The 26542-nt window shown below is 40.0% G+C and overlaps 2 protein-coding genes across 8 annotated transcripts in view; both read right to left on the reverse strand.

The window, feature by feature from the left end:
• Nucleotides 1-234: 234 nt before the first annotated feature.
• On the reverse strand, nt 235-23362 carry KIAA0408 (KIAA0408 ortholog). Of its 7 annotated transcripts, XR_008748187.1 has the most exons (8): nt 21849-23361; nt 15023-15129; nt 10777-10975; nt 7544-7885; nt 7107-7186; nt 4398-5775; nt 2280-2513; nt 235-1321 (listed from the first exon to the last, which is right to left on the reverse strand). XR_008748187.1 is itself a non-coding variant. In XM_027786118.2 (7 exons), the coding sequence occupies exons 3-7, from the start codon at nt 10909-10911 to the stop codon at nt 2340-2342; spliced, it is 2109 nt and encodes a 702-aa protein (XP_027641919.1). In that variant the 5' UTR covers nt 10912-10920; nt 15023-15129; nt 21849-23361; the 3' UTR covers nt 235-2339. The 7 variants fall into 7 exon arrangements, 6 of the variants coding, with proteins under 6 accessions (XP_027641919.1, XP_027641916.1, XP_027641924.1 ...); XM_027786118.2 differs by having other exon boundaries at nt 235-2513; nt 10777-10920; XM_027786115.2 differs by having other exon boundaries at nt 235-2513.
• The window catches only part of SOGA3 (SOGA family member 3), a 33864-nt gene continuing 29254 nt past the window's right edge, over nt 21933-26542 (reverse strand). Inside the window, 3 exon segments of the mRNA XM_055811116.1 lie at nt 21933-22185; nt 23470-24645; nt 25280-25351. Of these exon segments, the coding sequence (XP_055667091.1) occupies nt 22075-22185; nt 23470-24645; nt 25280-25351 (1359 nt within the window). The 3' untranslated portion in view covers nt 21933-22074.

Raw genomic sequence — 26542 nt, forward strand, 5'->3', positions numbered from 1 at the left:
GCAAGGCATTTTGGTTTGCTGATTTCCAGTTAGCTAGACTCTTAAGCCATGTTCCAAAATCACCATGAATCACCTCTGATTTTTCTAGTTCTAAGGAAGCTGATGGAGTGCAATCTCTAAATTAGGGCAAACAGGCAAATTTATAGTACTCTTGATTTTTTACTCAAGCACACAGATTTTTGTCTCTAACCAAACTGTATAAATTTTCCTCAAAATTTCCTTCAATATTTTCTGTCCTTGTATATTTTTCGGTAATAACTGCAATAATGTCTGAGTAAATTTTGATCAATTGTTGATCTGTCTGTGGGATTTTCCCACCACTTATACCTCAAAAAGACCGGAAGTCTAGATTGGGCAAAGTACTCTGAGCATGGTTTTGCCATGCAGGCAGCCATAAAGGCATGATAAAGTGGGATTTATGGCTCTAATGCCTGCTCCCTCCCATGGTGGCATGCCTGAACAATTACTGGTACTACCATACAGGCCGTATTGCTCAGAACACATGGCCTCCTGTCTTCTTGCTCTGCAAAACCAAAGTTGTGCGGAAGAAAGAAGAATAAGGCCCTAAAAAGAAGGAAAAAGGCATGGATTCTCAACATGACTGGAGTAGGACAACAGATCACTATCAAATTAAGCACAATTAATTTTCCCTATATTGCCACATATACAATTCACTAGGACAAAAGCCTACACTCTCTCTGAAATCCTTTTTACATTCACATAAGAAGATGTGCACATTAATGGATCCTGGGGTGATTTTTGAAATTCCTTTGAATACACACTGTTTCTCCAGCAGCAGCAGAAAAGTTGCAAGACAAGACCCGGCTGATATAGAAGTGCCTCTCTACTCCTTTTATCATAGACGTGCTGTTTAAAGGTAACATTTGTCATTGTTACCGCACTATGCCTCCAGCAACAGCCTAGAGAAGGGTGCAAAAATTCCAGGATGAAGGACACTGTCTTTCTGAAAGTTCAGCAAGAGTCTGGGTAGCATCTGGATTTCTTTCACGTTGGGGGAAGGAACAAGCCAGGCTCTGTGCATGTCATTCAGACGGCCCATAATACCAATTCATGCGATGGCAAAAACATACTTCCAACGCCATGTGTCTAGGATTTCAGGCAGCATTGTGATCATACCTCGATGCAATATTTCCATACTAGATGCAGCTTGTTGCCAGAGTGCAAGTAAACTTCGTAACTGACTGCCACGAGTCAGTCCAGGAGCAGTAAATTAGCAAGTGGCTGAGGCACTCTAGTCTAGGAGAAGAGTAAAAAAGGAGTGTGGCTGCAGCACTGGGAACAATGGTCCTTGTTCTCCTGCCTTGAGTGAAAGTAAACAAGTCCATTGTTATCTGACTTTGCCAAACCTCAAAGTATAATGCTAGAAGGAAAAATAAGTTTTACAGAATTGAGCACATACAACCCTTTTCTTCCCTTCATAAACTATATTACACTAGTCGAAATTACCGAAGTGTTTACAGTATGCTATATATATAATGGCACATTTAAGCTTTTAAAAGGGATTGGAACATTTCAGAAATGTCTCTGGTGCTGAAAAAGGCTAATGTATTACAAATCATATAATATTTTAATTAAAAAAAAATATGTTTGGGTATTTTGTCCTAGCATCGTTAAGGGTTAGGAAACCGAACGAGGATGCCGTGAAGCATGACTGATGCATCAGTCGAGCTAGTCTGCTTCAGATACATATTGTGCAAGGCATTATCGCTGCAATCAGTCACAAAAATGCATATTTAGTTTTTGTACATTAAATACTACACCTGTGAACCTATGTAAAAGAGATACAAAATATAAATGTCATCAGGACTGTATATTTCAAACTTTTTAAAATAAACACAAAGTATATATATATATGTAGGCATATAGGTTGTAATTTCAATGTCAACACTTGCACAGTTTGTCTCTTCTAAATACAGACCTGTATACTTCCTAGTCCAACACATGCACCTACAAACACATGATCATGCATACAGCTTTACATTCTGCTGTTTGCAGAAGAGTCAGAATATACAGCACTATACATTGTTTCAACTCAAAACTGATTGGCAAATTAAGGAAGATGCCATTCAAAAGAAATTCCTTGTGAGCTATTACCAAAAAAACCAGAGAAAACCAGGGGTATAGTTATTTCATTTCAATAAAAACACTGAAGACCATGGTGATGATGACCTAAGATTCAAAACGCTTTGTCCGGCATGTGGTGGGGGTCACTTTTGGACAAGATACAACAGTGTGGAAGTGGTTGTTATAGCACATACCGAACACAGTTAATAATGAGGCGTAGAGCTTTCACAACACCATCCGACCCAGCTCTGGGTTCAGACTACGGAGGTCTCTGACCGAAAGGAGACAGAGCAGTTGTATGCTGTTCTTCTCACAGCAGGCGGTGCTGACGGTGATCTGGATGCCCATCTGGAAGGTAAGCGTCGATTTGCTGGCCGAGCGGGCCGGGAGAAACCCTTCCCACTCAAACATTTAGCTGGCACAGATATCTAGAACACAAAGGCAATTTCTCGCTTTAACAAGTTACGGCTTTTGTGGAATGCAGCGGGAATGCAGGAAGACATTTGGGGTGACCTCAGAACAGGTGGTCTCCAGCTATTAAAAGGAGCACAGTAATGCGCAGAATGCAAAAGAACAGCTATTTCTATGTATAGGGATTCTCACATCGGTTGCAGCTTAAAATATATGGAGACAAGTGTCAGACACAAGGAAAGGTGGCATTCAGTTCTCATTTCTTTTCATTTTTGGAAGTTTTTTTGTCAATGAACACTGTGTACTGTTCTAAAAGTAGAACTCAGGATACCATCTTAACATTACTGGGGTATGAGCTACATACTTTTCAGGTATTTTTTGATAGATCCTATTTCAGCAGTCACATCTTGCTAAGAACTCTGTTTCCATTAGTGCAACGTGATGCTGTTTACACTTAGTAACTAATTCAGTGTGGTTGTGTATTAATGCAGTGTCATGTCTACATGCAGAGCCTTATATACACAAGAAAACCAACAGATTTTGATCATAACCACAGCGATGTAATTTGGAAATACTGAAAATAAATCAAATGCCTCATGCCATGTGTAGTTCTTTATGTCTTTAGAGACATGAATGCTGCTGGACCTAAAACGGTGCTCCCTAATTAGACAATGTTCTACACTTAGTTTGTGTGGCTAGAAATGACAACATGAAGTGTAAACCTATGGAGAAAAAAAATCCAGTTGGTTTAGTAAAGTTATTTTGGCTTTACACCAATGTAAATTCAATCATTATCTAGTCATTATTTCTTCCTTATGTATTCACAGATGAAAATTTGTTTTCCTATCAAAAGCTGATGGGATGAAAAGGAAATCGGAAGCTTCATAGTTTTTTCTTTCTGTGCTGTAGTAAAGCTAAGCATCTGCTAAGCAAGATGTTGCATCACTGCAAGGCTGTCGGAAAGACGTGCAAAAGAAAATCTGCATGGTTGGATTCTCAGCTGTTTAAATCCACATAGCTTCACTGATGTCTGTGAATTTGTGAGAGTTTAAAGCATAACAGCTGACAGTCTGAACCCATTTAAGTTTCTCAGCTCAAAATACATTTGTCTTCTCTTTTCTGAGACACTAAGGAGCACATCTCTTCGTGATTGTTGGCCAAGGAGCTCTTCAGGAAAAGTGATTTTTCTTTCTTTGCAGGTCTTTTACAGAACCTGCAATTTATAGTGTATTTTCAAAACCATCTGTTTCTCTTTTCATTAAGAAAGAATGTTGGCAAAGGCAATATTACTAAAGTTCTGCAAATAAAATTCAGCCAAATATAAATTAATTAGTCATGCCATACTCTTCTGTTACTTTAAGCCTATGCTTGAATATATAGGAGAAGCCTGGAACTGAGACAAGAGTAAGAGGACGTCATTTTATTACTGGGAAGTTTATGGAGCTACAATACCCCTTTTCATAGAGAGTTCCAAGGAAATCCTGAACCAAGCAGCACCCTGGATGCTGAAGAATGCTATCTAAGCCCTCTAGCATTTTGACATGGCCAAGTGTGCTATTGAGGAGGCTTGTGAAATACCTCATCAGCTACAGGAACGAGGGAGGGAGTTAAAACCTGATTGCAGTTCTCACTACTTTGGTCCTTGAATAACTGCACTGCAGCTAAAATCTAGCTTTACACAACAGCAGCAGAGATCAGAATCTGGCACACATATTCGCTAGTCATACTTACTCAAACTCTTCTGCCCTTCAGAGGAAATATTCCTGATTCATCCAAATCCTGGCTCAAAGTGTCTATCGCTGCATATTATTTACAATAGCGCATTAGCCTGCCTCATTTTAGAATCTGAAACTTGGTATGAAACTGAATTATTTTGTTCTTGTCATTCTTATGAACCTTACCTCTGGTAACTTCTGTCGCTCTTTCCCTTGCTTGAGTTGCTGCCCAATATGCCTGGCTGAATTCCTTGGCAATTCTTGCTTTCCTTGCTCAATTTGGAGCATTTCTAAATACTGACTCAATGTTTCGCAACCCCCATCGGTGAATTCACAATTTGCTCGTGTCCACTTATCTTTGGAGCATTTTGCATTACATGGAGAAGTCACTGTTGATTTTTCATAGTTTTTCAAAAGCTTTTCAACAACACCATAGTTCGACCTTGAGTCAGCTGAACGCGGGCGACCGGATAGATTACTTGGTCTCCAGTCATGCTCGTGAAGCATGTGCCTATAACCACTAGTATTTGGAAGTCCATTTATTTGCTTTTGTTGCCCTGCTGTTCTGACAGCTTTGCTGGGGTTGCTAGTTTCCTGCTCCTTTGCTGCAGAGAATTTGGGATTTGAAACGCAAGATGCATTTACAGTTTCTGTCCTGCTAATAGCAGAGTCACACAGTGGGCCACAAGGTTTGTGATCTTCTGATACTGTTCGAGGCACCTGGTTTTCTTGCAAAGCATTGTTACGTTTATCTGTGTGAAATACAGTCCGGTTAAACTCATCGATCTTTGCTGCTAAAGTTTCATTTCTTTGGGTCTTTCCCAAAGTATACCTAGAGTCTTCCAAAAGATCACTGTGCAGGGTAGCAGGGGCATAAAAGTCATTGCTGTAATAAGGACTGCTGTGAGACTTGGGATTTTGTTTCTGGTGCTTCTTGTTGCTCTGGGCCATATTTCCATCTGAACAACTCTTTTGGGCTGACAGTGAGGAAGGTTCACTTTTATTGTCTTTTCCGAGTTTGCCCACATCATATGCCCACGTGTTGTGGCAGAAATTTGTTGGTACATTGCACTCATTTTTGGTTACAAGTATTGCAGCAGTTGCCATCACAGGACCTTTCACAGCCTGCCCTTCATTTGCACAGGCTGCTGCAGTTTCATTCTGGTTTATAGGTGAAGGCTTCATCAGTTTCTGTCCACTCCTACAGTCCTGAGCCTTGCAATTGCTTTTGATGCCTGGATCTCTTATTGATGCTTCAGAAAGCTGTACAACTGCAGAAAGTGAATTTGTTAGGTGCCGAGAAGTGCTCCGTGGAGGAACTGGTGGAGCTTCTTTCTTGTGCCAAGGTCTGAATTCTGTTCCTCTGTCAGCACCAGTAAGACCACCATAGGACATGTCCTTCAAAGCCTTGGTGGAGCTCATCAGATTCTTCCTATTATTATGTTCCTCTGTTTCAGAAGCAACTAATGCCTGTGATTCACTGCTGGACACATGGTTCATTTCAGGCAGAATAACTGTGTTTTGAGTTTCCTCAAATTCCCCCAGGAAAGGAAGTGACTTCATTCTGGAAATAAAAGGAGAGGTGTTTTAGGGATGAGCAACAAGGGTATTCCCCCGGAGACCTCAGCATGGATTCATCTTCCCCATGAGCAGGTGTTTTAACACTGGTTGCTTAAAAAGATTTGGGAGCAGTTTTACTGCAGCTGATACATCCAGCATATTTGAAACGTAAACAAAGAATTTGAAGAAAGCTCAACAAAGCGAATCTTGTATTCCTTTCCCTTGCCACTAAAATCCTTTTTCCTTGTTTTTGTAGATTGTTTTCTTACTGCCTTACAGTAAGGACAGTGGGATCTTGTGAGTTCTGACAACTCCAGTGAGAGTCTACCTGACTATGAAGCAAATTGAGAAAACTTTAGGACATAGTGTAGGTTTCCTAACATTACATATGACAGTAAAAATGTGTCTTTTGAGATCTGTTAAAAACTCACTTTTCTCAGCCAGGATTTAGAAACTGTGCATCAGCTATGACTCTATTTGCTTTAAAGATACAAACACTAACCATGCTACGTAATAACTTGGTGACAGACAGCCAACTGATTGCACAGGAGAGTGTAAAAAGTCCCTCTGCTCTTTAAGAGCATCTGAGAAGACCTTGTCATGATGCAGACTTCCATGGGGGTCTCAGCATAGCTGAGACACAGCTTTTCTGTCTCTTTCATGGTATGCACCCTGTGACACCCAGGTTCAGTCTTACCTTCTGAGAATTTCTGCACAACTTGAGAGGAAGACTAGTGTTTAGCTTGCTAAAGGAGACCATGAACATTGAATCTTTAGCAGATGGTGGAACATTCATTTGCCATACTTTTCAGGGTCTGGCTTACCAGGTTTCTGTTAGTAAAAATGTATGGTTGTTCTTCCTTCTCTTGCCTTCTTTGCACTCTTGGATTATCAGTCCCCGACACATCCCCTTTTAGATTTCGACACATGAAGGCTAGATCTGGGCTTAATGTAAGAAACCTCCCAGCCTAACAAACCCATAAGGTGTTGTATAGAACTGCATGGAAATGGGACCAGGGCAATCAGAAATATCTGTTCACTTTCCCAATCCTCTATATAGCCATTAGAAACAAGTACAATTTAATCTTGTATAAATACTAATTTCATTTTGTAAGTTCTACAGATAAACTCCCTTTTGCTAGCAAAATGTACCCTTGTATCATATTTCAGTATATTTCATTTGAATGTTTTGTGCTGAGCACTAAACATTAGGAGGATAGGAACTGCCCAAGTCCTAATAAATTCAACAGCATCCCCCCGCTTCAAAGTGAACAGGAGCACAGTCTCATTATTCATTTTTTCCCTCTAATATAAAGAATCCAAATATGTTTCTACCTTCTGTGGTTGGACTTCTTTCGAATTTCCTCTTGATAGCTGCATAGTTCTTCACTGACTCTGGCAAGTTCTTTAAGAGCCTTTATAAATATAAAAACAGTCCTTTAACAGAAGCCTTTTAAATGGTATCTCCAGAATTATTTTTAAACTTGTGGTGATTTGCATTTAAGACTCACAGCAGAGGAAAGCAGCACAAGGAAAGATATAAAAATGCTCCCAGGTTATGAATGGAGGTAAAAAGCATGCTGTTAACACATTTTAACACATTTAAACAGTGAGAGAGGACACTCATCCACAGCAAACAGAGGAGGCGGTAGAGACAGTGACTTGTTGGAAAGCTAAAATCAGGAAGATCAGTTCTTTAGGTTAGCCTGGCAGGCCAAAGCCTCAGTATTTTCCTCACTCTTGTAACTGAAACATGCTCATACTTTACTTACTAAATTGAGATCACCAATATAATTCTTGGCATTTTTCTTGGAAGTTTTGATGCTGAGGCTGTCTTCAGGTTTCTCACAGTTCTCAAAGGCCAGATTGTCCATTAACAGAGTATTGTTTCTGCTCTTGGCTCTGTTTTCTTTACATTCATGTCCTGTTTTACTGAGCAAATTCCTTTTTTCCATCCTGTCATTTGCCACACTGTGTTGATAGTTTAGCTCCACTGTGTCACTCTCTTCCAAAGTAGGGGAATGCATGGACAGCTGCAGCATCTTGCTCTGAATGGCCTTATTATCATGGACACTCATATTGCTCTCCCTTCTAAGTTTTACCTCCTGGTAAAGCTGAAAAACCAATAGAACCTTCTATTAAATCCTGGTACTGTGATGAACTTTATGATAAAAGAACATATTTGGCTTCTGTTTTGAATGACGCTTCAGTCAGTAGCACCAAGTAGAAAGATTTTATACATGTGTTAGTAGAAGTGTTGAGTCACACAGTGTGATAGTTCACAGACCATTATTGTCACAGGATGAGGACAGAGCTGTTACCATTCACAAACTCTTTGCCATGGTTTTAATGTATGGCTTCCACCCATAGGATGGGACTGGAAGAGATCACACAAGGTCAACGGCCCTGCCTTGAGACAGAAGTTGTATGGTTGTCTTCCAAGTAATATCAGCACACAGTGTGGTGGACACAGCATTGATCTGATGGATGGAGAACGTGAGGGAATGTGAAGGAGGGGAGGGCTCTGGCTATATTACAGGGTGTTTAAAGTATATTGGACACAGCATTGATCTGATGGATGGAGAATGTGAGGGGATGTGAAGGAGGGGAGGGCTCTGGCTATATTACAGGGTGTTTATATTAGTTTAATGAGGGGAAGTGAATTTTCATCATATACAGCGCCATCTGACTAGAGCAGACTTCTGGTTCTCAGGCAAGTGAAATTCTTCACTATGAGTGGAGTGATACATCAGTACTGCAGAATGGTATCATTTGGCAATGCGCTGTTACCCTCTTCTTTCATGCTATCTGCTGAGATCCAGTGGCTACATTAGTAAATGAAAAGGTGTTAATTCCTGTCACCCAGCACATTCAAACTAGGGAACTGTGAGAAATTATAATTAGAAAAAATAGCAACATCATAAACCCCTCTTCTGCTTACAGTATCATTTCCAGTGCCAAGAATCCCACAGCTCTTTATAAACTTTCATTCTTGCACTTACAAAGAAAGCCCAGAGCAGGCACCTCGGAACAGCCATCTGCCTGCTCTCTTGCAGTGCACAAGGCCATCACAACAGTGTTTGGAAGGACAGTGAAGAAGAATAACAACATGAAGAACATGTGGCCATTTCATGGGTAGTGCTGTGGATTAGAAGTGTTCTCACGTTCAGAGACTTGACACTTGACCTCATCCTGGGTTTTCAGATTTCACTCCCAAAGCCCAGCTGCTCATGGAACCCGAGGGTTGAACTTTGTAATTTCCAAGAAATGAGGGCCTCACATGGACTCAGGATAGCAGTAAGAAGGAAGGATACCACCTCATAACTCAACAAAGTCATCTCCTAAAACATGTAAGTCTTCCTGGAGGTATCCAGGAATTAAGTTAGGTTTTGGTGGGCTAGAGAAAACTACCAAATAAAAGACAAGCTGGTAAGGTGGCACAAGTTTTGTTGAGGAAATTCCTCTACAGATGATGGCATTTAAAAGGTATCTCCCCTTTTTTCCAGCCATGTGGCTTTGGGGAAAGAAATGTCAGGCAACTGAAATCCCGGGCAGCTATAGACACAGCTTAAGAGGGGACCTTAGGATATTGATAACCTTGGGGTATCACATGCAGTTCTGTCTGGTCCTGCAGCACCCATTTGCTTCATTCTCTTCCCCTCAGCCCCCTTCCATTCTTAATCTCTTTTTCTGTCTCTGTCATGCTTTCCTAATCCATATGCTAATAAAGAACATGTTAAAAACATGGTCTTCGCTGCCATTGTCAGGACTATTGATAGCCAGGGTACCTTTTCACAACACATTCTCAGTCCAAAACAGCTTATACACCTAAAAAAATGCAAATTCAGCTACACACACGGAACATTACTGGCTCTTGAAGCACTCTCACCTTGGCGGTGAAGTTAGGTTAAGACTGGGCAGAAAAGTCCTAACACAAAAGACAAAATGTGGCAAAGACTGTAATACCAATGTCTGAAAGAACTGCAGGTAAAATATAAGAGAGCTGACATTTTGGAATTATGCTGCAGGCTGGATTAACGGGCAGTATATGGCTGCAATTCATTTGGCTCTGATCATTTTCCTTCTCATAATTTCATGTGAGCAATCTCTGCCATACATTCCTGTGTCACCCAGCCACAGGACAGTGTTGGCAGAGAACAAGCAAAACTAGTCCATGTGTATATTATGGAAAATGTGGAAAGCTCAGTGGTGAAAAAACTTGCTTCTAGATGTTGCCAAGGCAGATCCAATTTATGCATTACAGGGTGCCAGAGGGTTCTGCTGCAGGGACAATTTGGGGACAAAAGAATAATAAATAATTTCCTTAGCTATTTCTGAAAGGAGATGCATTACAAATGGCAGGGAGTGAGTGTTTATTAGTATGTATAAACACAAGTGGTGTCAGGACTCTCATGCTATATACTATAGCTGTTTCCTTTACTAAAGGCTGTCCATAAATGGAGCAGGTTTTAGTCAGAATGATTCTGCATCATGCAGTGTTTAATGTATGATTTTACACATGATACATATGTTTTATTGTATGTTTAATGTATGCTCTTGTTAACATTACTATTTACCTCAGCAGATCTGTGCCATCTAATTCCTTTTTGCCAGTGCACTGTAATACCTACAGTTTTTGTTACCAAGTATGCATTTTCCTAAACCCCGTATATGCAGTTGTTTAGCATATACTTGAAAAAAGCATGTATAATACAACAGCGTGGCTCACGCCCAGCAGAACTGGCAGTAGTATATACCGCCAACAATACCATAGCAAACTTCACACAAGGTGACATTTAACCTCCTGCTTCATATCCATGACTAGTAAATAAGCACTCACAAATACTGTTTAACCCTTGGCTTTGCATCCTACCATCAGCTATTAGAAACTTCCAGTGACAGATAAGAAATAGGATATAATTCAGAAAAAAAATACATTGAAGTGATGCCAAGTCACTTCACCCCAAGTGAAAATGTTAGTGTTCAGAGTTTTGTTTAAAAGTACCTCTTCTATTTTCTTCTGCATGACCTTCCATTGACATTCCCATTCTTTCCTTTCATTGTCAAATCTCTCCAGCAATTCCATCTTCTCTTTATTCCAGTTCCTTTCAGTATTCTCCAGCTGTTTACGCAGGTCCATGGTTACAGTCTGTGTGACAGCAAGAGGATAGCTCTGCTTTTGTTCTTTCTTCCCTGAATGTTTCCTGGAAGTTTATCAGAATAAGTCTTGTGTTTGATTCTAGCTTTCAGGGAAAAAAAATAACTAAGCAAAACCCCAAAATAATTAACCAAAATGTCCTTGCAGAAGACAGCATCGTATGATTGCACGATATATATCTGGACTGTGACTGAAATATGGAGAAACTAAGCATCATAGGACACAAACCAGAGGGCAGAGAGGCCCAGCCTGCAAAGCAGAGGAGGGACACGCATCCAGCATCATAGAATTCAGGAACGTCTGCCACAGTAGGCTTTGTACTGTGGCCACTTTGCATCTTTGCCATTACTCTTCACTATAAACCTGTTTTCAGTGAAATGTGAGTCTGCATAATACTGAATGGCACTTCAGGACCTTGGGATCCTGCAATGTCCGTCCTTCAGGGCGAAAGCTATTTTTACATTTGTTCAAAAGACAACTGGAAGCGTAAAGGTATCATGTTTGCTCATGCACCCCTTTTACACATGCATGTAGCACGACAAAGACCGTGACAGTCTTTTGGCAGTTGAAGGCTGTAAACTTGATACATGCAGAAAGTTCTCATTGCTATATGAATGCTTTAGAATACATGAAGGAAAACAGGACAGGAAAGCTAGTAACAGGTAACAAGCATACATATACACTAGAAAGGATCATTCTATTATATAAAGGACTATAGGTCAATATAAAGAGTTTGTGTGTTTTGGATTTACAAAACTAAATCTATAAATGTTAGTGCTAGGACCAGCATAGGGAAAACTAGAAACTATTCTCCAATAGCACTAACTCAAATCTAGTTCAAAACCTTAGCACTAACTCAAATCTAGCTCAAAAATATTTAACTGATTTGCACTGCAGTTTCTCCTTCCCCTTCAGAAGTCTTTAGTATCTTAGTATCTGTGAATGAAAAATTATTAATTGAACCACTAAAAATGTATATTTTAACGGAAATATTTTGGATCTGCTCAGCTGACTGTGGAGCAAAACAGATTTTATGGGCCTGGAGTTACTCTTGCTTTCTTAGGCTTTACAATAGAAACTCCACTACCATCAGTACATTTACTGTGCCAGCAAGGCCAAAACAACACTCCTTCATTTAGTTATGATGGTTCCTGTGGTGTAATGGCTGGTACACACCCATACTTGAGTTTGTTAACTCTGCCTCCCAAATCCAGCTGTTGTGTTAACTTTGGTGGCCATGGAATCTAGTTCTAGTCACAAAATGCCTCTGCATTGCTTTGGTCTCCTGACAGAAACTCAGCGTATGGGCAGGCAAATAAATCACCAGAGAGTTAACTAGGGGTAAGCCCAGTTTACCTTCCTGGAATTTGTTCATTTCCCTGGCTGATGGTCAGTGATTGTCAGCTCACAGGAACTGCCCATTTTATTGCCCATATTTGCTTTGATATAGTCAAAATTCTTGAGCTTCATGCAAAGTTCTTCCCCAACCTGTATTTTATTGGACAAGTCTTGTTGATTCAGCTGTGGCTACTGTGTAATCACTGCTTACCAGTGTCTGCATTATTTCAGCTGACTGGGAAGCTGATCCACACTTGGAGTCAGCTTCTTTTATGAACAAGTAAGCAGAAGGGCTCAGCTGAAGCCCAGTGGGTTACCCAGGTCTTTGGGTCATAGGAATTCCTGCTACAGGATCTCTGAGCTGACAGCCATCATAGCCCCAATCCTAATTAAGCGGCTGCAAAACTGTTTACCCCAAGCAATTTTGGGTGGAGGACCTAGAGAACAAGCTGACTATGCTTCAAACATCTCTGTTAGCCCATTTCACAACAGTGTAACCATCTCACCGTGTAACGTGGTATTGGAGCTCACTGTTCCAAACTCTGACTCAGACCTGCCTTAGACCTCTGAAATGGCAATCTGGCCCTCAACTATCTACAGATTTCAGACCATTCTTACACCTGCCTAAAACCATACAGGGCAGCCTTATGAAAACATAAAACTCCTTGAAAACAAGAGCTGCTGAAAGACAGCACAGCATTCTCATCACAGAAGAAGTCAAACCCTGGTTTGCTCATGGCTTCTTAGGGAAGATAGCCAGGCTATAGGGACTGCATCTCTCCAGGCCAGCCTTTCAGCTTTGTGTTTCATTAAGTGTTGACCAAAACCAAATAATAAAATTTTTATTTTTTTTTCTGCAGTGAAGACCTATTGCAATCTAAGTATCTATTGCTAAATGAACTTTAAAACTATTCCAATATTTTCTCACTTTGCTAATTCAAAGATTGTGATTTTTAGCACAGTCATTTGCTTTCTTCCCTTTTTTTGCCTACATTTATGTCTTTATAACCTTCCAAGACATCTTTGAGAAATAAAAATCAACTCTCTACTCCACTAGAATCCTTCAAATACATGTCAGAAAAATTTTAAAAATGTATAAACACTGTAAAGTCATGAACAAGACAGGCATGCATAAACTGTCAATAACTTGCTCAAATTTTGCTAGTGCACTATTAGTAATAATGACCATGCTTCAATCAGCAGTGTATTATTAGAATGTCAGTACTATACAGCTTTTTTTTTTTACACATGTAAGAATAGATATATAATATGTACTCCTTTCAAGCATGCATATAGCATTGAAAAGGCCCCTGGTGGTTTCTTAGTACAGGGACTACTATTGCCATGTTTGCATGGATCTTAACAATTTCCAAGTTGTTTCATACAGGACTCTGACTAAAAAATGAGACTGGAGACTATCAAAATGAAATCAGATCTTAGAAGAGGTTAGTTACAGGTAGTCATTTATTTGTAGCTTTAAGATCCACAAAAAGCTTGTATTGCTTCTTATCCTTCCCCAATTTCCTCTTGACACAAATTCTGAGAAGAAAACTCATGTTTATTGATGTTTGCAGCTGGGTGACTATACAGTTTTGCTGCTATTGTACAGTGGATAAATTCCTCAGAGAGTTTTAACTCCTATGACACCCCCACCCCCACCCCTTTTTTTGGGGGTAGATGGGGGTGGGTGAGCTTGGTTTTTTCCCTACTAGCAATAAAATCCAAGTTGTAGTCCTAGTAGTATACCCTCTGTCTGTATAGTGCACTGAGATGTCCTTATGAGTATTTCACATGACTTAAGCAACCCAAAGGGATGTAAAATGCCACATTATAATTTGCTGTGTGTATCAGAACGGTATCTGTGCTCTTGCAGTATTGGCACTTTCTGCGTGTCCTACACAAGGTCAGAAGCTCATTACAGCAATCAAATTCAAGCAAATAATCAATTTTGTTGACATCAGCTGCATTTTCCCTTAACGTTTCCTTTAGCCCTCCCTCCTCTCAAGCAAAAAATGTTTTAAGTGACTATTTGATGTTAATGTTATTATTCCCTCATGTCTTACCCATGCCCTTTCTATCTGCATATTAAAAATGCAAAATAGTTTGCAACCAACTTCTATAATTTCTGAAAATAATCTCCAGTGACATCAGCTGAGAGTTAATTTTTCAACAGTTAATTGGATTGGATGTGCATAACCATTCAAATACACAAAACTTCTCTTAATTTTACAGGAAAAAAGCACGATTAAATCATATTTCCAACAAAGTTCTGTATTTTTGATGGCTAAGGAAATTGTAAATTTATGTATTGGTTCAATTATAAAATTGTGCCATGTGTCACAATACTGTGCACTTCATACATTAAAAAAAGGCAATTGAGTTATAGAGTCAAAGAGAGAGAGAAGAGAAAGAAAACATATGAAGAAGAAAGAAAGAAGGGAGGGAAGAAAGGGGGAAAAAGGAAGGAAGGAAGGAAGGGAGAGGGGGAGAGAGAGAGAGAGAGAAAGAAAGAAGGAAAGAGACTTGAGTGTTCACAATGCTACCTGTCATCCCTGCTCTGTTGATATATCTGTGCCTGCTCGGAAGAAACTCACTGAATTAATGAATAACGACCATCTATAACATACATGAACACCAGATTACATATAAATAACATTAGAGATGTTTAAATAACTGTTTGCCATATTAGTGATTTGCTTTTTATTTTAATCTTAACTGCTCAAACCCACTGATTTAAAATAAACTGTAACCATACCTTTCATGGAATAAGAAATCCTTTGCAAGTTTTTCAGTCCATTTCTAAACAGCAGTGAAAGCAATGAAATGCATAGCTAGCTGGGATCCAGTTCTGCAAATCTTGATCTTTAAAAGAAATAAGAAAGCTAAGCAAGAGACAACCTTTCAACTGGGGCAGCATTTGAAACTCTCTTTGAATAACTCCGCAACTTTTGCAAACTGAAAAACAGTTCCGTTCAGCATCATCCCAGCAGCTGGCTTCCACGTGACGTCAGTGCACGGAGGATGGTTTTAAAGCCATCTCTTCCAACCCCCAGCTCTGTAACTTTATATCTCCTCATATTTTGTGTAAACAACTCCAAGTCCAGGACATTTTTAGGTTTTATAGTGCAGTCCAGTCTTTAAAGCTTGCCAAAACAGCCAGTGTTAATATTAAAGCTATGACAATAGGCAATTTTAGGTTTCTTTTATTAGCGTCCGTATTGTAAAGGAAGATTCTTTGCTGCCTTCCAGACCTAGTTTTCAGGGTTATATTCTTCAGTATGATCATTTTGAGCTTTGCAACTTAATCCTCGTAAATTGTTTTGTAAAGGGAGTTTGTTTAAAGCAGCAGTTTTGTTGGTTAACAGCTATCTTAAATAGCTAAAGGCAAACGACTCCTCCCTAAAATCTTTTTCTGTACTCTAAATATGCTATCACTTATGAAGTGCAGAATTATTGGGCACTGTATAATCCTACTGTCTTGCATTCTGGGACGGGTGATAATGGTTTCTTTGGGATATTCCCAAATATTTCTGCTACTTTATAAAGTTTCTGGATCAGATTCTCCAGTCTGTTAAGATACTTTGTGTCTCAGCAAAGCAAAGCAAAGCACTTTAGAGTGGATGGAGAGCCTCCTTTGTGCAGGGAAACTCATACCTGGCATAAGGCTAGCAAGGAAGGTCCAAACCCAAGTCGGTCTGGATTTAAAGCACTGGGAGTGCCCATAGCAAGTATTGGCATGGGGTGAGAGAAGGGAGCTTATGTGACAGAAATGATCCAGCAAGTAAGTCCAGAGTACACCCTGAAGCCAGGATAGCAAAATTTAGCTGCTCCCTCTGCTGAGCTGCAGCCATGAGGAGCTCTGCATCTCTGCCCACCACAGTAACCCTCCCCTTGCACTATGTGTTAAATTGCTTTCATTTAGCACACTGAGAGGGACTCTCAGCAGAAGCTTCACGTACATACCACTGCCCTGCTGGGTACGTGTGCCTGGATGTGTCTGTGAACAGTAATTTAGAGCACTCATAGTCAAGAAAATTCACATTTCAGGGAACACTTGTCCACACCTGTACCTGAGGAAGGGCCACAAAGTACTTGGACAAACTCTGCTATCAGATGGGCATCTTCAAATGCACTAAGCAGGAGTGATGTATATTTTTGTGGGCAAGCAGCTGATGACAAGAGGATCAATGGGACGAAGAACATGATACGAAGATTCACACATGCTTTGCTTACTCAGCACTCTCCTCTTTAAAACAATTGGGTTTTATGTGATAAAATCCATGCACAGCATAAAGATTTTAGCTCTCGGTGCATTTTATAGTAAATACCAAAGCAGGTTTCAGGGAAAATACATTTTTTTACCTTATATGGTCTAACTGTAAGTCTCAGTGGATACGTTACTGGGGTGGTTATTTTGCTCCCATGTAACATAAATAATGGGAATTGGGCTATTTGTGAAAATTTCAAAGATGATCTAAAAATTGAACAAAGATGCCCAAGTACACGACTGAATGTCCCTGAAGAAAATCCCAGTCTCTGAACTCTAAGGATTTAAAAATAAAGCAACAGTGTGACTTTCTTTTGGGAGGTTACATCCCAACATGTGAGCTGACGTGGCTGGGAGCAAAGCCTGAGTGCCCAGGAGCAGAACTGACCCCACAGCTGGGGGCTGGGTGCCACAGTGGTGCCTCCTCTCCAAAGCCAGCGCAGCTGCGCTGCTGCTAATGAAGACAGACTCTAAAGACCTATGTTTTTTTACTCTTATCCATCAGCACAGGCTATATTATTCTTGTGTCTTTAATGTTGCTAACTCAATGCCCCTCATCTTGTTATGTAAACTCTTTGAAGTAAAACAAAGTAAAATTAAAGAAAACAATGGACTAAATTTCAGGGATGAGTTTTTACGCAGTCAAAATCTTACTTTTCTGCTAATGTAAGGAATCAAAAATGTGTGAGACTGAGGGGCTCATTAGGAGAGAAGAATGGGACCCCACTCTTAGGTCAAAAGGCCATGTTAAACTAATTCTAATACGGGAAAGGCAGAGAAAAATTGGGACAAAGAAAGCATAAAGAGAGCTCTAAAAACCTGGGGTCATTGTTCCAGACACCCTTAAGTGTAGCAGTAGGAAAAAAAAGTTATCCATCAGAGACTGTTCCTCCTCCAACAGTAGCAGACAAAGCAGCAAATGTGGCTTTCTAGCCTCTGTCACAGGCAAAATAAACAGGAAGGCTATTGTAGGTTTACTACATCTGACACACTGCTTCCACAGGCAAAGTGTACTTTGTCCATACCTGGTATCAGCTCTGCTTGTGTCAAAAGTCAGCACCTCAACAAGAAAGGTGCAAGGGCATTTTAAACAAGCCCTCCACTGACTCTCTCTTCATCATGCAAGACTGAAGACAAAGGAGTATAAGTTTCAGCATGGGCTACAATCTGATTATACACTCAGGGTAGTGTGTATTCTGGTTAATAGTCCGTGCTCAAGACCATATTAGAGCATCTTCAATTCTGCTGTACTAGCTTGGTTATGGCACACCCATTTTGTTGTGCCCACAGAAATCTGGTAACAAAAAGGAAGAACAGCACTGCCGCCCCTGTAATCAACCAAACCACAACATCAGATTCCTGAATGATGTACACCTTGATAATCCTGGCAAATACATCTCAGAGGCAGATATACAAATTGAGAAACGGGCAGAAGGCAATACAAATTCTGCCTCCTCTTACTATTGTGCACTTCTGCAATAGTATATAACTTAGTGGAGAAATAGAGTCAACAAAGTGTTATGTCATGTCACTTCTCCAAGGTTACATTGGAAATCGGTGGCAGATACTTTAGATGTTTACTTTAAATAGAGCCACTGTAATTTTCCCCATAGGCAACTGCATGGGTAATGGCAAAAGTTGAGTTTGAATATCACTTCCCCTGGCATTAAATCAGAGACAGAAATGTAAGCCAATGGGAATTATGTCCCTGATACTGATGCCTTTAGAAGTCTCCTACTCACCTATCAAATTCTGGGGTGATTAAGGGGAAGGGCATCTAATATCCTAAAGCTCTGCTTGTTTTTGTAAACAACTCCCAAAGTTCATTTGCAGTTCATCTCTTTTTATAACACATATTTAGACAGCCATGTTTTTGGCAATTTTCTATTTTCCGACTGCCAGGCATATTTCTGCACTGTAGCACCTGCTCTATTCTAGTTTTGATTCTGAAACACTGGTGACACATGTCAGCAGACACTTATTCTATCTCTAACTGGAGCTTCAGGCATGGATATTTTTAGTTGAAAGATGTATCTCTGATCCTAGAGAAGATGATCATTCTAGTATCGTGGGAATTGTTCTGTAACAGTAAAGAAAATATTTGTAGAGGTATTTTGTCAGGGCATTCAGAGCCAACTCTATACAGGTAGGAAATTTTGTTGGATGTGTCTGGTTGCATTAAATGAAAAAATGCATATATTTTTCTAAATTACATAGAAATTCATTGGAGTTACTGCGTAAATATGTCAGAATTAGATCTATAGATGCAAGATCTGTTCTTTCTGAAAGAACATGGAATGAATTCCTTGGGAACACAGGAAACAAACTTAAACTTTCAGAGAAATGTGAAATTAAGGCAATCTTGGTGTTCAAATTCAATGACATTTTTGCCAGAATATTAATATTACCCCAGAATATTCCAAAATGGGAACTGTGAATCTGCTATCAGTATAACAGAGATTGGAACTGATAAGTAACCTGGCATATCCATCTTGTTGCCACGTAAAAGCAAAATATTATATTTTTCATATAACCGTTCTTCAGAATTACAAGCTATGTGGCAGACAGAATCGAGTGAATCAGCTGTGTTCTGTCTGTGTCTGCCCTGCCCGACTCCCACGCACTCCTGACAGAGGATGTGGACATGTTCAGCTGCACTTACTCACACACCTGTGAGGTGGACTTTGCCCACCAGGCCAGTAACTGAGTAGGGAGAATGTGCTTCCTTTCTTGGCAAATATAATCATTGCATTTCTTTGTGAGACCAAGCTATTTCAATTTAGCAAGGCATGGAAATCTAATTTCTTTGGCTAAAGGTTATCTTTTGGCTACGGATAGATGTCACTTTTGATTTTGCTGGCTTTCTCAGCAGCTTTTAAAATAGTGAAAAATGGAAGGCTGTGAACTTCTCTGCAATATCTGGTGCCAAACAGATAAACAGCTCCCTTTCATGTCCCCAAATGCAGGACATGAAAAACACATCTCATTTCTCACTGAGCTTTCTCTGTACTGAGGTTTGCAGGGGTCCTCACCATTCTCCTTGCTCATCACAGATTCAGAGACTGTGGGAAGCTTCTAAAATGATTTTGTACGCTTCAGTATCCTTTAATTTCAGATCGTAGCCTGTGTAATAACTCACTAAATGTCCCAAAAGGTCTCAGCTTTGGTTTGCTTTGTTGATGCTTGACAGAATCAGGATGAGGAAACCTCCAGCTATATGCAAGAAAAAACAGAGAGTAATCAATGGGGTTATAATTTCCAGTCCTGTGCAGAGGTTGGCTCCACCTTTTGTCTCAAGAGGTTCATCCACACCTTTTCTGATTTCTAAGCTGCAAATCTTTGCCAGTTACTTCCAAGATGTATTCAATGTATGAATTCAGTGTTACCGATACAGTGACTGTTACTATACTGTTACTGATACACACAGTGTAAATCAAACCCTCTCTACTTATCTTTACTACATACAAGGCTGAGAAAGGTGTAAACAAGTGTGGGTTAAGATCTGAAAGCCCAGAACTTCAGATTAGATTTACTTAGGATTTTTCCTCTGTTATGGGATTGAGCCAATAACATTTAAGAAAATGCAAATGATCTTTTCTTCCCCCAAGGGAGACAATAAAACAGAAAGAAACTAAAAAAGTCAGTCTCGTACTAAGATTTGAAATGACAGGTTTAAGCCTTGAATTATTATACTATTAATGTCCAAAATGCAAATCCATGGGAGAAAAAAAAAAATTTCTCTAGCGGGTGCTGAAAAATTTCTTACAACAGTTGCCAAGAGAAAGGCAGCAAAAGGGTCTTTTCCCAGTGATTTGAGAATTGTCTTTATAGTTACAGAAATTCACTGTGAAGGGATTATATGTTTGACCATATCTTGCCATAATAGTTCCTAACATATGGAACTTAACTTTTAGGCAACTGAGAGTAAATTAGAGCAGCTTAGAAACTCCTCAGAATTACTTTGGGCCTGACTTTCTCCTTAATCAGGACACCAAGGCTATCTACTAATCTCAAATATATTGGTTATCATTTTCTTTAGACATATCTTGCTAGCTACAAAATAAGTATAGATGACAACATCCCCTGGTAGGAATAAGTATTTGGATTAGACGAAGGTTAAGTGATTTAATTTATCAAGGTTACTACACCTGCAGAGTTTGCTGAGAGGAAGCTAGAAAAACAAGGTTTAATACTAAATGTTGTGAGTTTACTATTTTTTTCATCCTCATGAAATAAATTTTATTGCCCAACCTTTACTTCCCTCTGAGGTGCTTCTCTCAAAACAGAATGTATTACTACATTTTTTTATCATGGTACCTGCACAAAAAATGTCATTAATACACTTATTTGTAAAATATCACCTTTGGAATATTCACATTTGTGAGACTCAGTGATTTCAGCATGGGTTGAATAAAACAGAAAAGAAAACTGAGCTCCATTGGGCATTTCAGATGAGTTTTTCATAGTGGGAGATCTACTGTTTGTAGGAGCTGCCTGTGTTCAGTGTGATAGAAAGATCTTGAGTCGCCTGTGTTCTCAGTGCATCCTCTAGTAGGCATGACAGGAATATTCAGCGACTATTGATGCACACCTATGGACACAAGCTTCCCTCACCTACGGTCACTCACTACCAACGGCATGGTTAGACAGGGGTCACTCAGAAAGCCAAGAGTCATTCAAAACTCATTCTGAAATCTGAAGAGAGAATCCAGAGCCCTGGTGGCTACAGACTGGAAGATGTTATCTAATAAACTCGGTTGTTAAGAAAAGATATTTGACATCAGACAAGGTGACTAGCATCACTCTCTTAAATTCAAGTCAGAATGCAGCGTGGCCATTTTTCCAGAGCACAGAAAGAATCCAGCCAGCCTACATCTCTCAGAAGACTCCTTGCCTACGCTGATACCTCCTCCTTGTACACCTCATTCCCAGGGGCTCCAGCTTCTTGCCCACATTTCCAGATATAGTGCTCTATATACCAACCATTCTGATGTTGTCCCCTCCATGGTGTCTAATCCACATAATACAGTGCTGAAAAGCATTATCATTACAATCATGCAAAATATATACAAGCTGCGACATACAATTGCAGAAGACAAATTGAATGTGGTTATAGTATTCCTATGTGGCTAGAACACATTCTTTTTCTGGGAGTGGGAAGAGGAAAGGAACAGACTCCTCACACCCACTCTGCATAATTCTGCTTTGCTTCTGATTTAGTGCAAATTAATGAATAGTAAATCGGTTCCAGTCACTCGGGAAATTTTTCTTCAAAAATGATAAAACCAGACAAAGTGAATAGTTCTCTGCTTACCTGGAAGAACACGGTGAGTGGGTTTTCTATTCAACCGGTTGACTTTTTGGTATGCTTTTTGCAGGTTTTTTTGGTTTTGTTTCGGTTTTGGCAAACAAGTAGTCTTCAGTGTTTTTACAGCAGTGGCTATTACAGAAACTATGTCTCTTGCACTTCTTATCTTGGAGGGTGGACAAAATAAACAAACTGAAAATAATACTACAATGAACAGTAAATGATGAATGGCTTACAGTACAAAAAACAGTGTAAAAAGGAAGACAAGTTTAAATATTGTTGTGTAGGAAAGAGATGAAAATAATACAAGGATGAGAATAAGTAAAATGATAGGCTGGAACATCTGGGAAAGTAAATACAAAGACAAAGAGAACAGTCAATTAATGGAATAGCAAGTCCAAAGTTTCAACAAAATAAATAGTGAATCAGACTATGCTTGTGGAGGGACCAAAAGCCCACCTCCCATTGACTTCAGTAGGAGTTCTGCATGATCAAGCCCTGAAATGTCCAATTTAACTACCATTGTTATTTGTTTAGAGAAAATACTAATTAGTTTGCTTTAAATTTGTACACACCTATGCAGTACTCTGCCTTTAAGCTAATGGGAGCTCTACAAGCCCAGAGCTTTGCTAGATCAGAAAGTGAGCATGCTAAATGTTTCTGTTTGATTGCATGCAATACACGTATAGTAATTGATTAGCTTTAAACTCACTGCGTCTGTGACTTTCTGATACAAGGAAACAAAAGACTAATTAGTCAGCATAGGAATAAGAAATAATAGATTTCAGCTTCACCTGGCAACTACTTTGACTGTAAACCAGCAGGACAACATAAAGTAAAGTAACACAGCAAAAGACTTACTAAAACATTGGATAATACCACAAGCAATAACAAGATTTGCCAACTTTAGGATTGCATGGTAAGATAACAGTAGGTAGTTTCCATTTTTCATGGCAAAAGATCTTGAGTCAGCAAGGAATTTGCTCCCCAAAACCCCTCTGGAACAATTCTGCATAAAAATGGACTACACAAAAGATGCTAGTCACTGCTGCACGTAAGCAGTGACCCATAAGCCTTCAACAAGATACAATCAATTACAGCAATTCCAATATTCACACTACTCTGTGTGTGTGTGGCTCTGTGATTGCATAAAGTAGATCTGCATGTTTTATTTTTCTATGTGGTTTGACATATTCTCTATAATTTCAAAAATTTAACGTTTCCCCCTGTTTAAATCAATAAGATTTTCTTTCTATTCATTTAACAGGAACCCAACCACTATGAAAACAATTGTGTTCATTTATGTGCCAAAAATGCTGCACCGCCTTTACTGGTGATGAAGGCACAACTCTGGCAAATGCAGGTACAAAGCCAGAAAGAAGTAAAATCTTCCACCTCCTAGACCATAATACTTTCAATTTCCAGGAGACCAGACTTATTCACTGTTCACAAACAGCCCCACTGGTAGAACAAGTTTCATATGGCCAAAGGAGGATTTAAAATAATTTAAGAAATAATGATTTTTGTTCACTGTCTATAGAATTTTCATGTGCCATACATCAAATTTGAGGTTTAATTCACTTGGCAGAGCCTTTTTACCTGTAGGCCGTAATAAGTAAAAGTCTACCTGACTCACTGACAAAGGTTCATCTGCACTTCGATCGTCCGAAGACTTTGGAACTTCAAGTCTGTCGATGAAAGCCTGGAGCTCTTTCCTGAAGGCCTTCATCTGTGCATTGATCCGGTAAAGAAGCTCATGCTCACGTATTCTGCTCCCATCATCTTCCTCATCCATCAGTCCAAAGAGGTCTCCATTAGCTACATAAATTCTTGCCTCTGTTATGATAGTGCTCGTGTCAGAAATTAAGCGATCTATTGTCTTGCCCAGCCGCTCAGCTTCAGAGCGAATGTCCTTCATCTGCTGCCTGTCAGTGAAGCTTTTCTGCCACCCAGATGGTGTTGGATAAAAAGACCTCGTGGGTGTCAGGCACCGAATGTTGCGTACCTCTTCGGAGTCGCTTTCCCCACCGATGGGGCCTTCCCTTTTGCGGTGAGGGGGGCGGGAATCATCATCGCTTTCTTTTTTGCCTGCATCACTTTCTGCATCACTGTCTCTGGGACTGCCACGGATCCCAAGATGAGAGGCCAGGTCATAGCGTTGCATGTTGGACATTAAGACTCTGTTCTCATACTGGAGTTGCATGACTTTGCCACTCAGCTCGTTGATCTGCATTCGTGCAGCTTTTAGCTCCTCCTGTAATGCTTCTGTCTTGGCATTGTCATGGTGCCTAGAGCTCTCATGGGCCCCAGATTTGTACTTGTATTTGTTCAGTTCAGCTGTTACACGCTTGTTTTGTTCTTCCAAATCAGCTAGATTTCTCCTCAGCAATTCTGTTTCATCTTCTACTAGCTGCAAATGCTGTCGTAATTCTGACAGGGATTCACTCTGCTCTCCCAGGAGTGGGTTAGCAGTCCCTGAGAAATCATCGCCTCTTAAATCATCAAGCTCTGCTTTCAGTCCTCTGTTTTCTACTTCTAGCTCCACTATTTTCCTCCCGAGAATGTTAGCTTCCTCCTCCACAAGTCTCAATCGAAGCTTGAGTTCAGCTTCTCTTGTGGTAGGTGGCCCACCTGCTTCACCTTTTGGCAAGGGACTGTCCAAATCTCCATAAAACGACCTGTATTTTTGCAGCTCATGTTCAAATCTGTCTTTCTCTTTATCGATTTTAGCCATTTTCTTCCTCATCAAGGCTGCTTCTTCTTTGACAAACTGTAGCTGACATTTCAGGTCTTCATTGTCCTCCTTAGAAAAAGCAAAAAGTAAAATTTGAAGAAACTTGATGTAAAACAGGAGACCTCCAGTGGATGGTCTTAAATTGCAAGATTAACAATCACAGGTACATAGCTTTAGATGCTAAGAGATTTTCCTGCAATCATTTTTTCACTGATCAATAAATGAAAGAGAGAGATAAATGCCTAAAAGAGGGGGGAAAAACTATTTTTCTTGTGACTAAATTTTGCACAGTCCCCAGAAAATACATTGTGGAGGGGCATGGGGCTTGTAAAAAAATCCTTATCTTTTCTAGCTTTGCAACGCTGTAATAGACCTTACAGTATTCAAAAATCCTGAGGTCAGCAATCAAAGCGCCTATAAGCTTGTTTCACTGGTGCTCCCATTTACTTATTTTGCCTAAAATATAGGATGCACAAAAGCTGGTGGGTTCTATTGCAGCACCAGCAGTTTTTTAGGTGGTCCTTGACATAGTGTTGTCTGATGGCAGATGTGGGGTAAGAGCTCTCCGTTTTAAAGCATAGAGAAAAACAAAGTGCAAAGCAAACAAGAAGGCAAAGTGCGAATCTACAAATCATGTACATCATTTCCATAGCGTCCCTGAAGCCTCCACATGAGAATCCAAGCTACAGTCACTGCAACATACCTCTGTTGGTGTCTGCTGTGACTTTTTTTCTGATTTTGGCAGGTCTTTGCTCCCTCTTCTTTTCAGTGATTGCTGCAGCAACAAGATGAGATGCACTGAATATTTCACTGAAGAGGTATATAAGTCATATTTCATTCATTTTAAGACACAGCAAGTCAAATGCAAATATAAAGGCAATTAATTTCTTGTAATCCTTGAGAAACCAAATACAGAGGGGAGACACAGCTGCCCAAAAGTGACACAGCAATGCCATACAAGTATTCATTTAACCAGTCTGTTACCTTTTCTATTCAACACATTTTGAGACTAGTGCATACTGAATGTTTAACACATGATACGAGAGGTAAGAAAGCAGGTATCCCAAGCAGCAACTTACAGATAGGAAAGCTGAGGCAAGCAGCTTGCTCATTTGATATTAACCCTAATGAGGCAAGGCACTTAAAGATGCATCTAGCCAGACACGTAGCTTTAGCCTTCATGGTAGGCAAGCTACATGAAACAGTGTCACTGAGATCCCATCAGCTGACGTGAGCGTACATCTACAAGCACACCTTTCTCTGTGTCCCACCCACAGGCTTCAAGCTCACTGTGTATTGTGGTCACACCTCTGCAGGTACACGCTGTAGATAAACTCTGAACAGACAAACTCAAACATAGATCTGGTCACTAGGTTTCTTCTGTTTTCAGAACATATTCAAGTAAATAGAATTTAAATCTGCTTGGACTACAAAGTCCTCCTAGTGAGAAACAAAGCATATTAGCTTAAGAACAGCACCACACAAACACATGTATGAACCACCATATAAGCAAGCTTCTTTGGTTTCTTCTCCTCTGCTACATAGCCCAGGCAAGCAGAAAAGAAACTCCTGTTTTTAGAGCAGGATGCACTGGGACTGAAGCCTATTACCATGAGCAGGAAAAATCTCATAATTACTAACAGTAGAAAGTTTATTCGTGGGCAAGCAGTAGCCGCGCAGAACAACTATCCCACTGTCAACACTCAACACAGATCATCAAGAAAACAGCAGGAGAGAGGAAAGTGAGTGAGAGAATACATTAATGCATAACATCCCACTTGCAGCTGTTCCCAGTTTTCATGTTCCCCAGGTAAAATGTAGTAGTAGAAGCAACACCGTCTCCCTCTGAGATTATTCTCTGGTAGAAGGATCTTTTGTGCCACTGAGAAACATGCGTCTCCCTGCACCAGCCAGGGGATTATCCACTGCATCTAAAAGCCATCCAGTTCCATACAGTGGGAGTTAA

The sequence above is a fragment of the Falco peregrinus genome, chromosome 7, assembly GCF_023634155.1.
Source record: "Falco peregrinus isolate bFalPer1 chromosome 7, bFalPer1.pri, whole genome shotgun sequence".
NCBI lineage: Eukaryota > Metazoa > Chordata > Aves > Falconiformes > Falconidae > Falco > Falco peregrinus.

What these genes read in the sequence shown, in the direction of transcription:
- KIAA0408 (XM_027786117.2), bottom strand. Translation starts at nt 10,911, where the DNA reads ATGGACCTGCGTAAACAGCTGGAGAATACTGAAAGGAACTGGAATAAA. An exon ending in TGCAGAAGAAAATAGAAGAG is followed by an intron (nt 7,886 to 10,776) that starts GTACTTTTAAAC and finishes TTGGTTTTTCAG; the next exon opens with CTTTACCAGGAGGTAAAACT. An exon ending in ATATTGGTGATCTCAATTTA is followed by an intron (nt 7,187 to 7,543) that starts GTAAGTAAAGTA and finishes ATATTTATAAAG; the next exon opens with GCTCTTAAAGAACTTGCCAG.